Raw genomic sequence first — 12,731 nt, forward strand, 5'->3', positions numbered from 1 at the left:
TTAGTTTATGTGGATATTTCCATAACAGGAAGCCTGGGCCTATAGTGTACTATATTATAACTGTGTTAGGCATATTTGTTTATCAAGAGACAGATGATGCACTGTAGCAACACTATTATATAAACTGAACCCAAAAGTTTTCTGCAAAATGTTGAGGAGCAAAAGCCTCTCACCCATTATGTGATTACTGACTAGAGTGTGAGAGTGTGTAGTAGCTTAGTGTGTGTTTATGTGTTGTACTCAGGACTCTGCCGCCCGGCGGCTTGTGTGTGTGTCCGTTGGTGGAGTTTAGAGTTTATGACATGAGTAAGTAGGTCACCACGGTTACATCATGGATGCTAGATTCCGGTGCCCTAACTGGCATGGCCGTTGGGACACAGTGTGCTTGTGTGTGTGTGTGTGTGTGTGTGTTTGTGTATTTCTGGCCGTTGGGACACAGTGCGCTTGTGTGTCACACTGATGCTCCTCACATTACTATTAATCCTCTTTGCCAGGAACGATGGGAGGGAGAAAGGAGAGGAAAGAAGGAGAGATGGGGAACACTAGAATACTGAAGCTATTTGTGTTTGTATCTGTGTAGATTTTGACGGCCTCGTTTTAAAAGTTTTGTTCGGTACAGTACTGGACGAAGGGAGGAATGGACAGAGGAGAAGAGGGGAGGAACACTAAAATACTGAAGATATTTATGTTGCAGATTTGTAGCTGTTTTTATAGGAGTACAGGACAGAGTCGAAATGATCAGTGTGTTCTGTGCTCAGATGTGTCCTGTAATAAATCCTATTTTGGGGTGTTTTCTACATGTATATGTTTTATATGTCATATATGTCTACTTTTAAACTGCATAAGTCATCTGCCAACTTAATTGAAATATATTTTTCCCCCTCAATTTCAGTGGTGTTCCATTTATGACCAATTTATCACGTGTTTGTGTGAATGATGTTTCACCATTAGACCAGAAAGAGCGCAACAAAAGTATAAAAATCACATGAAACAATACTTTTCATTTATAATGTCTTTTTCAACATCCTTTTATTTTTCAATGTTTTCAATCTTTCAACAATCAGAATGAGTTGTTGTCATTATAACCATTGCATTACCCATTTCTGGACAATCAATTTCCTTAACCATCCGGCAAACCACAAACGTTGAACAATATCACAGAGTACAAATGTCAAGGGATAGGGACATGGGTAAAATACATACATTACAGTATCACAATCAGGAAGATACAAGGGGACGGAAAAACACAATAACCCCCCAAAAGAACTGAATAAAATAGAAAATAATAATAAAATAATAATAATAACAGTATCCAAGAGAGATGGAGAACTTTACATTTATACAGAACGGCCAGTAGGCAGGCACGTGGCTGTGAGACGTTTAACTAGTACAGCCTGTATGATCCACAGCTGATAAAGCAACTCAATGTAAAGGCCAAGATTGGGGATTGGTTCTTTTGACCTATGAAAAGTAGAGGCACCTCTGAGTGAGAAGAGAGTAGTTTCCCCATTGCTTCTCAAGTGCAATTACTACTTGATTCCTATGATCAGTAAGTCTAATGAATTGAGAATTTGTTTGAGCTCTGGATTGCAATGTGCTTTTGTATTCATGGTTTTACCGATCAAAAAGTGTAGTGTGTAGTCTTGTGATATGTTCATAACTGGCCTTAACAGGGGCTTTCTGTATGTGTGTAAGAGGTCAGTAAAAGGTCAATTGACGGTAGGTTGCTCCAGGCATTTGCTAGTGACATGGAATCTAAAAGAAAGAGTTTCTTAAAGCGGTGGTTCATACAGACATTTCAGAAAACAACTTGAGGCATTTCATTGACATTGAGAACGGACTGTACAAACACTTTCTCACAAGGACAGACTGATAACTTTTCTTTTTCCACTTCCATTTCTCCTTGTTATTTTTTGTTGTTTTTCATTTTTTTCTTTGTAAAATATATTTAAATATATGTACATTTTATATATCACAGTTATGTACAATCCAAGTGCTTGAAAAATGATTGGGTGTCCTATTCTGCATAAAGCAGGGATAGGTGTTTAGGGAGTAACGGAAACTGGTACAGCTGTTTTGTTGGTGGGGAGGAAGAATGGAACTCATTGTCAGGGGGGTTGGACGTGTTTCTTTGGTCATGGGAATGTTCCCAGAATGCCTTACCACCCACAAAGCAATTGGCCATTTGAGAGTTCAAACCAGAGCCTGAAAACAGCCTTCCATTTTAACGTTTATTCTAACCTTCCATTGTGATGTGATGTTTGTCTTTTCCCGAAGGAAACAAAATGTGAGTTCCATTTATTCCATTCCCCTCATTATTTTCACTCCATCACATTTGCTGAATCAATAAGTGATCTATTATTATCATTGTTCATGGATTGGATAAATGGATGGAGTGAGGGAAGGGTCCATATAAAAACATGGTGACACAGTGAACCAAGTATTTTGAATCTGTCTGTGGTGATTGTGAACATCACTTTGACTGTCCTTGTTATTATCATCATCATCGAAGAGGAGTCTGTTGGCATAGTGGTAGGTGAAGCAAAACTGAGGTTGGTTGTTGGTCGCAGTATCTCAAAGAGTCTTTGGTGCTCCCTTATTCACACCTCTTATTCTTCCTCCCTGCGCTGGATTCCTTTTTAGTATTCCTTCCACACCTCTTTCTCTTGCTTCCCTCTGCTAGCAGAACTCTGACTCGTTCTCTGCCTCTTTGTTTTCCCCATTGCTATGGCCGCCATGTTGGTGGTTGCTAGGCAGGGCCAGGTAGGGATGCTGGGGATGAGAGGGGGAGGGGGATGTGGAGGAGGCGGGGCTTCTGTTTGGCGCCTCCCCCTGATTGGACAGCGCTCTGTATTTCAGGCGGAGCTTGTGGGGCAGGTAGGTGGCCTGATCGTCTCCACTCTGACTCTGTGGCACCGACATCTGTGATGTCGCCCTCTGGTTGTAGCTTCCGACCTCGGAAGATGACGGTGACTCGTCATCGCTAGTGGAACCACCTTCTTTGTCTGAGCTCCTTTGATCACCATCACTGGATGAAGTGTCTTTCCCAGAGTGGGACTCTGTGTAGTAGTCCTCTCCGGCCCTGGGGCCGCCCTCGTAAGTGAGCACTGGGGGCTCCTCCTCATCCAGGGTACTGAGATAGGCGTTGTTGATGTGGTGCTGGTTGGAGGAGTGGCTTGACTTGTTGCCTTCTTCTCTACTGTGGTGGAGGAGCTCTGGGGCGAATCCTTCCTTGTGGCCGTCATCTTGGGTCTGATAAGAGCTGTACTGGCTTCTCTGTGTCTCCTGATGTCTTTGCTGCTCCTCGCGGGCTCGGTACCTTTGGACCTCCTCTGTGATGGTTTCTGTGTTCTCGGACTGTCTGCTTTGTTGGACCTGGGACTGTTGTTGTTCCATGTCCTCTGCTTGCCTCTGGTTCTGGCTCTCCATATAGGAGGAGCTGGGGGAGCGGTACATCTGGATCACACTCCTCTGGGCTGGGGCCGCTACCTGCTGGGGTGCTGGGCTGGCAGACTCCTGGTGGTAGTCGTTCTGGTGGTTGTGGTGGAAGTCCATGGCACAGTCGGCCTCTTGGGACCTGTGTTGGTGGCCACCGTTGAAGGAGATCCCAGTGGGGAGACCAGCATCCATGTCAGTGTCGTTGGACTCCATCTTGATCTCATAGCCCATGGGCTCAGGGCTGGAGGAGTCGTCAGACATGCACCCGTCGGAGAGGGATCCTCTTGGGGAGTATTTTGGGAGTGGGGTGTGGCGTTCCCCTCTTGTGGACTGTTCTGCTTCGGACGAGTCGGAGTTCAGCAGAGTGTTACCACAGGCACTGGAGTACCCGCTACTGGAGAAGTAGGGGTTACCAGCACTGGACTGTCCATTTCCGCTGTTGGAGAGCTGCTGGCTCTTCTCCATGTAGGAAGCAGTGCTGATGAGGCCGAAGCGAAGCTTCAGCTGCAGGAGTTCCGTCTTCAGGCGGCTGTTCTCATCATTCAGCGCCATCACACGGTTCTCCAGCACCATGTCGTTCATCCTCCTCTTCTCTCTGGAACGCTTGGCCGCCTCGTTGTTCTTGCGCCGCTTCTCCCAGTAGGAAGCGTCCTTCTTTTCGTCGGAGATGAACTCCCGCTTGCGACGGCTGGACATGCTGTTCTTTGAGCCGCCTTTGGTCTGGCGGCGCGGGACGTCATCGTCACCGGGTCTGGGAGACAGTGGCGGGAGGCTCTCGCTGTAGTTAGAGTATGTGTCTATGTCCAGGTCGTTGTTGTTGTTGGGAGATGCAAAGTGAAGATTCAGGCTTTCCATTGTTGAGTCCTTTTGACCAGATTGGTGATCTGGCATTAAGGCCAAATGGGGGTAAGGGAGAGGACTTATTTGTATTAACTTTCTCTTTAAGTCGCAGGATCTGCGAAAAACTCGGGGTGAGGTATTTGTGCTTCTCTAAGGCTGAACCTCATTGGTTAAATTATGTGACAAAGTTTTGTGAAATCTGAGTTTCACAGTAGGTTCTTCTATAATCGTTGAAGTCTCTAGGATGCAGAAGTGAAGTAGGTCAGTTGGTCTACTGGAAGACTTTTTCTTGTAGGCTGGGATCGCTCAAGAGGAAACGCACTATAGAAAGAGAGAGAATAAGAGAGAGAACATTCATTAGTTACCATAAATACTATGCCTTCCCACTGTGACATACATTAGGCACTCAATGTATTTCAATGTTACTGTACAATGGTGATGATCGAGACAGAACATACAGACCTAGAAACTCATGATGTGATTAGTTCAGGGTATTCTTGAGTTCACATGACTTCATAACTGCGAATTTGACACTTGATCCAAACTGCAATGGATCTGCCATCACTCATACACTGGCATGTCACCATTTGCTTGTGCCCAGAAAGTATACGAGCTACTATGACATAATCATAACATTATGTAAGAAATGTTTCATCTTGGATTTGAATCTGAACATTCCTTTTGATCACCTTTCACAATCCCTCATACTCAAAAGGACTTTACTTTGCTAGACGTAACCCTTATTGGAGTTCTGTGGAGGAGAAGGCGGGTGGGCCAGCCTGGGTGTATACAGAGAGGGAGGGTGAGTAGGGCAGCGGCACGACCAGTACCCTTTCCACTCCACTCACAGGAATATAGGTCAACTCTGCTCAGAGGGTGCTAGGCGGCAGGTATCCTAGTGGTTAGAGCATTGGGCCAGTAACCGAAAGGTTCCTGGATCGAATCCCCGAGCTGACAAGGTAAAAATCTTCCATTCTGCCCCTGAACAAGGCAGTTCCCCGGAAGGCTGTCATTGCAAGTAAGAATTTGTTCTTAACTGACTTGCCTAGTTAAATAAAGGTTCAATAAAATTAAAAAAATAGGCAGGTGGTGTGGGTAAGAGAGGTTCTGAGCTGCAGCGTCTAAAGCTCTCTCTGTACAGTGTTGTGTAACAGCGCTGCATCAGACAATCACATAAGAGGGCCAGTCTGACCTAGTGCCAGGGCTGCAGTTACTGAGCGATGGGCATTCAGGGAGGGAGGAAGGGAAGGAGGGCAAACTGTCTATGTATCGACCTCTAATAATGTCCCTCTATAACCTTTATCAGTTGCTAGGTGGGATATTTGTAAATGTAGCTATAAGGTCACATTGGTCTCTTATGGCACAATTGTCTACAATAATCCATCAAAGAGGTCAACTCAAAGAGATACACCTCTGCAAATCACTAACTTAGTCTGTCTATGTGTCATAACAGTGGGCTGATGTCCTGAAGCTGACTTGTTATTCGAGTATGTATCGAGTGCATTCTGTGCCCCTACCGACGGGAAACATTGCTCAACATCCCCTTTTCTCACAAGTCACCAACATCGGTCGGTGGTGTTGCTGCATACGCAGTTCAGTTGACTCATCTAGATGTTACATAACGTAAATGCGCTAATTCTAGATCTGTTGCGCTGATGATTCAGAGACATTAATTATGCATCACTTAACAGTGTGTCCTATCTACATTTTCTATTTCTCCACCAGAAAAACAGATCTGTGAGGATTCAACGTAATAATCTATCTAGGTCATTACTGTGTTACAATTACTAGTTCATTCTTTTTTTCTGAAGCAACTCCCTGAGCCAACAAGACTGCATCAGTCAAAACATTGACAGAGTCCGTTGCCGTTTGTGATCCTGATAACAGATCAAACAGAACGCTGAGGTAATCATGATGGCCTGTTCTGATTGGTTGCTGTCTTATTGATTCAAATTTGAGTCAAACAGGAAAACCCGTAGATCAGTAACAGAAGCTTTTGGTCAGTTATTGTTTTCTTATCTCTTTATTCTATAGATTCAATATTGTTTCTAATGTTAGGTATTTCATCTGTTCATTTCTGGTCTTTGCTACCACTATCAGGCTACCACCACTATATCTAACAATAGCTCAAGTAAGACTAAATAAGGTCTGGTTTTATTTTTGGGATCTAATCTAAAGCTGTCTCTACTCCATCTGTCACTGACACACTAACTGAACTCAGTACAAGTAGAGTACTTTCTAGCCACTTCATTTGGCTCTAGAGCTTGTCTGGGTTACACAACCTGACCTAGTCTCAACCTCATCATAACAACCTGACCTAGTATCAACCTCATCATAACAACCTGACCTAGTCTCAACCTCATCATAACAACCTGACCTAGTATAAACCTCATAACAACCTGACCTAGTATCAACCTCATCATAACAACCTGACCTAGTATAAACCTCATAACAACCTGACCTGGTATCAACCACATCATAACAACCTGACCTAGTATAAACCTCATAACAACCTGACCTGCTATCAACCACATCATAACAACCTAGACGCTAGTCTCAACCTTGTCATAACAACATGACCTAGTCTCAACCTCATAACAATATAGATCTAGTCTCATCCTCATCATAACAACTTGACCTAGCTTCAACCTCATCATAACAATCTAGAGTATGACCATTTTATTACATAATAATACTAGTTTACAGTATATCTTTCTCACAGCGGCAGCTCCCTTCCTCCTTTCCTCATTTGCATAATAGTTTTAGTGGTTACACCTTCCAGGACACTTTTCTCTGTCTTTTTTTCACAGTGAGAGACAGCCAGATAGGAATTCCCTCCTATTTTGCTCTGCTGTCTTTCTTTCCCCCAAGGAATCACCACAGCCACCAGATGAGCCATCTCTTTCTCTGTCTCGGTTTTCACCCAGACACAATACTAGAGGGTGTAGTATGTTTTAAAAACAAAGTAGCGAGGGAAAACTGAAAACTAGAATGTCAGGAAGGTCACAATGTTTCCACTCGTCGATCAAAAGAAGGGAGAGAGAGAGAGAGCGCCATTCCGTGTCCCACTGACCTAAAAACAGAGCGCTGCGCATTTTCATCTGCCTCACTGATATACTACTGGTACTCCCTGTATATAGCTTCATTCTTGTGTATTTTATTCCTTGTGTTTTTTTTATTATTACTCTGCATCGTTGGGAAAGGGCTCATAAGTAAGCATTTCATGGTAAAGTTCTATCCGGCGCATGTGACAAAAAAACGTGATTTGATTTAAACAGAGCTTGCTCTCTGCCTTTGACTGCATGCCATAAAATAGGTAAATAGAGCTGGAGAGGGAGGAAAATGGAGAGGGGGAGGGATTACAGTGCGCTCTAAAAATAGAGCGATAGAGAAGGGGTATTGGGGAGGAAGGCTGGCGAGAAGGGCTTAGATGAATTCAATTGGTGGACACGACATTAAAGGAATTTTACAGACACTGCGGTACGATGTAAAAAAAAACATATATTTTTTAACTTGAATAGCCTACGTCAGCAACGCAAAATCGGATTATAAAACCCCTGGTGATTGATACGCAACATGAATTCCTGGATACTCTATTTGACACCGGGAGGGGTCTCTATGCTACTCTATCTCTATGCAGACGATAAACAGCATGCATTTGTGAAGAAAAAAAATATATATATATATATTGACGTCAGAAGGCACACACCCATGTTCCATGTCAAAATCCGACAGAACATATTTCATAGAGCTGTGAGCGACCGGGCTGATGTGCTCGTGTTCTGAATGTCATTGTGACAAGTTTACAAAGCAGAGCTTGCTTAATGCTGAAATACTAGCCACACCTACAGGTTACACACTGGAGGTCAGGGTGAGTACATTTTAGAGGTTGAATTCTCTCTGTAATATTGCAGTAAATACTGGATGCTAAAGCCAAATTATCATTCCAAAGGGATAATACAAAGAAAAAAGCATTGAAGATTTTCAAAAGCCAGAATCTCCCTTGCTTCCCACACAATTATCAAGCTGTAGGAATGACTCACTCACAGCTAGGATTTCACCACCAGCGAGTTTAGCTGGGGGGAGATGTTAAAGACGGATGGGAAATGTTAGCACTGCCAAAGCCGTTCTCAGGCGTTTCACCACCACCTTTGACCCCCTGAAGGCAAGACTGAGTAATGCAAAGCATCCCTTTTCCCCTCCATCTCCAAGACATGATGAGCCACCCACATAAATGGACATGTGGTGGAGAGGCCGGTCAGGGCGCCTCCATTTTAGGTTCTGGCTTTGTCTTCTAAGAAAAGGCACCTAGAATCTAGGGAGATATTCTAGGTCAACTCTGAGTTCTATTTAAGCATGTCGTCCTCTCTGTCACATGGTCTTGGGGACTAGGCTTCTTTTCCATCTGCAACTAGGGAAATGCACTTTATTTATGTTCAATGTTCCTTATCAATGTTCCTTATCAATGTCCATTTAGGATGTACTTGTCATCATTTGAACAGGCCAATATGTTCCAGCTGACCAATATAGAACATCTCTAATCCCTCTACAACTTCCTACCCATAAAGATCTGTAATACTGTAACATGGACTTCTGCTCTCCATTCACTTGCAATAAAATGAGGGTGTTGTTTGCTAGGTGTAAGTCCAAGCATCCTTCAAGGTTATAGCCTAGATTAAAGTACCCTAAAAGTGACTTCACTGTCGGGCAGCCAAAGTGTTCAGCTACTTCAGATTCCACAGAGGCTAAATCTAAGAGTGGCGTCAACTAAGTACTACGAACCCTCAAAACGTTTGCCTTCTAGTGTTTTTATATATGGCCAGCTTGTACCAGGCAGGTACACACTTAATAAGAATTCTGTCAAAGAGGCTGTGTGGCAAAGTCAAAGAAAAGCCCTCCTGATTATGTTTCATGTTACAGTGAACCGAGTTGTAGACCAAAATGTAGCTCTAAGTCTTTCCACACATCCTGCTTTCCCCCAGTCTGAGTTAGACTGGTTTGACCAATATTCAAATTGGGAAAGAAAGGCTGTTCTGTAAACAGACCAACTGGCAGCAGCCTAAAAAGCTCAGTGACTGCAGCTCTGCCGACTGAGGGGTTTCCCTCTATTGCATCATGCCCTGGACTTGGACAACTCAACACACACAAGCCCTGTTTTTGGTTATTATTTTAATTACGCAATAGAGCTAGTCTCATTAAGATCCTATGGGAACAAGCAACTTTATACAGACTGCCGGAAAATACCAGAATTAAACCACCTGATATAATTGGTGTAATTCCATCTAAATAGGATTTGAGTGTTTTGTTTTAGTACAGATTTTGCAAGAAATATATAAATAGGCTTAGGCTATGGGAAATCATGTACAGGCTCGTGTTAAACATTAAACATATGGCCGGTGAAAACCTCAGGGCACAAGTCTTGATTGGCAACACCTGCTTTTACTTTGCAACAGGTCAATCAAATACAAATACCTCTAGATTACATTTTTTTTTTAAATAAATACATGTGATATTCCTAATTGTTAAATATCAAGGCACATGCTTGCAGATCTTTGTCTATGAATTCATTCTGCAAACTTTCCCCCAGCCCTTATGAAAGACCATGATTCTATTCATTTTCCTCCTCTCATTCTACTGCGTAGCTTACTAGTGCATAGCTATTATGTCATATGCCATACCACCCCTCAGCCCCCCCCCAAAAAAACCTCTATGGACTGCTTATAGATGTGTAATAACATGATTATAACTATCCTTTATGCCAAAATTCCATGACATCTAATTTTGACCAAATATTTATCACATAAAATGACTAATTGCATAGCATGGAGGCAAATGCAACTTATAGCTAGTAATCACTCTTGTTCCAAGTTCCAGAGAAAGGCTACACGTGACGGCCGAACATCCTCGCCAGGCACATGGAATGTCTGAGGGTCTGACTTACAACACGACAAAAGGAGGTCACCGATAGGAACGAAATCAATAACTTGCCTGCACCAGTAGACCATTTATTGCACTGAAATAAAAAAAATGTTCTATTCGTTTTCAGTATACTTTGCCTATAATTAACCTACCTGTATATTATTAGACGTATCAACGCTATTAATGACAACTTCATAAATAAAATATAGGTCACACACCTGCTATTTAGATTTAGCAACATGTCAATAAACCAAATATTTAAATAAATATGAAACAAATATTTTTAAGTAAAGAAAGAAAAAACATGTTTTAAACTACAATAAATCCAGACAATGCTCTTCACAGCAAGAGGCCAACCCCCAAAACGGTTTGATATTCCAATCTATTGCACAGTGGATTTACTACCCATCCATTGAACAAATACCATGAGGGAAAAACGCCCGACCTGACATTGAGCGCATTGAGCAATGTGAATCGGCTTCTTTTTACAACAGCATCCACACTTTACAATACAATGCCTTGATTAAAACAGAGAATTTGCCAAGCTTGAGGAATATACAGTATGAATGAATAATTGGGAAAGGGAACTGGTTTAAAATAAACCACAATGACTACAAATAACTCAAAGTCACACATACAGTGGCTGTCTACCGGTAGGGGCGAGTCGCCCGCATGTGAACAATACCCATACCTAAAAGCATAATGAGAATCTGAATCCGCAACAGTGTTCCACTTTTAAACAAATATCAAATTCGAAATAATTCGTTATCCAGCATTCAAACCAATCGAACATTTACGCACAGAATTAAGCACATCAATAGGACTCCAACGCACCTTTTACGAACAAGTGACGTGTCTCCAGCAAAAAATGCACAATGCCGGACACAAAGCAATCGCCTTCCGCAGTTGAAGTTGGCTCGTATCCTCTATTTCTTTCAACAGAAATGGTCAAATAGCTAGATGTTTCAGTTGTCTGAGAGAATTTAAAAAAAGCTTTCGGGAGCAGCTCTAGCTCCTCTTACTTGCTCTGAGGTCAGTCTGTCTGGTTGTAGCTTACTAGAAGCAGTGTCTCCCTCTTTTGCATTGAGTCCCGACTGTTATGTTGGGCGCTTGCTCCAGTTTCTCTCCCTCTCCCCTCTAGAATGTGTGTTAGTGGGTCAGTGGTTGCGTAACAGCTCATAGGCTGCCTCGTCACGTCTTTTTTGTTGGCGCGCGCGCTCCCCGTTTGCCCCACGGTACTGATCCCTATTGCTTCGACCTGATGCAACACAATTTGGCAGGATCGGGCCACCGGACCAGTAATATCTGAAGTGACTAGCGCCAGACAGAATTAGATTTCGGTCAAAGATTTGGTTAGGTTGCCCAAAGGGCGAGGTGAAGACAAATAGCCTAAAGCATGTTTAGCCTACCTGTGCGTGTGTGTACACATTTTATTATACTTGTAAGTACCAAAGTCCTCACAAGAATAGTAAACCAACAAAAATTCAGAGAAGTGAGGCCATTTTGCTTTACTTGCAAAAATTGTATTTTAGGCTTAACAGTTAGAATTAGGATTCAGGTTTACATTTAGGGTTTGGGATTACTTTCAGGGTTAGCGGTTAGGGAAAATAGGATTTTTAATGGAAATCAATTGTTCGTCCCCAAAAAGTCCTCACAAGGTGTGTTTGTGTGCAAGATACAAGATATAACATACCATATGTGATTGAAGTGGATCATTGCATTGTGTGTGTGTTATTATAGGTGTGTGCATAAAAGAGCCAGGATGGGGGCATAGAGAGAATTAACGCAAGGATGAGGTCATCAGCCTCATCACACAACTAAAATTACATCAGTTACAACCTGCTATTTAATTCAAGGTTGTGTTCCAAATGGCACTCTATATAGTGCAAAACTTTTCACCCCATAGGGCTCTGGTCAAAAAAGGTGCACTACATAGGGAACAGGGTGCATTGGGATGCAGCTGTCACATTCTTGAAAATGATCGGACCAAGGCGCAGCGTGAGTATAATTCCACATATCTATTTAAGTGAACCTACAAAACAAACGAACAAAACTTACAAAGACCGTGAGGACGTAGTGCCCAAACACACTAACAATCAATCTCCCACAAAACACAGGTGGGGAAATAGCTACCTAAATATGATCCCCAATCAGAGGCAACGATAAACAGCTGCCTCTATTTGGGAACCATATTAGCACCAATATAGAAATAGACATACTAGATCACCCCCTAGTCACGCCCTGACCTACTACACCATCGAGAACCAAGGGCTCTCTATGGTCAGGGCGTGACAGTACCCCCCCCAAAGGTGCAGACTCCGGCCGCAAAACCTGAAACCAAATGGGGAGGGTGGGGGGGGGGGGTGATTAGTGTTGGTGGCGGCTCCGGTGCAGGTCATAGACCCCGCCCAGATCCCGGATCTGGCCATCGTGCCGGGCTGAACGCCGTGCCTGGACATCGGCACAAAGGAGGACTCCGGCCATGGAGCTGGGTTGGACGCCGTGCCTGGACTGGCCACCGGCACAGAGGAAGG

General features: G+C 43.2%; 1 protein-coding gene across 1 annotated transcript; it reads right to left on the reverse strand.

Annotated features, from left to right (window-relative positions):
• Positions 1-997: 997 nt before the first annotated feature.
• Positions 998-11,341, reverse strand: LOC115147341 (filaggrin-2). Its single transcript, XM_029689542.1, has 2 exons — positions 11,032-11,341; positions 998-4,599 (listed from the first exon to the last, which is right to left on the reverse strand). Exon 2 carries the CDS (start codon positions 4,327-4,329, stop codon positions 2,680-2,682), a length of 1,650 nt encoding a protein of 549 aa, XP_029545402.1. The 5' UTR covers positions 4,330-4,599; positions 11,032-11,341; the 3' UTR covers positions 998-2,679.
• Positions 11,342-12,731: the final 1,390 nt, after the last annotated feature.

Source organism: Salmo trutta, chromosome 14, assembly GCF_901001165.1.
Source record: "Salmo trutta chromosome 14, fSalTru1.1, whole genome shotgun sequence".
Classification (NCBI taxonomy): domain Eukaryota; kingdom Metazoa; phylum Chordata; class Actinopteri; order Salmoniformes; family Salmonidae; genus Salmo; species Salmo trutta.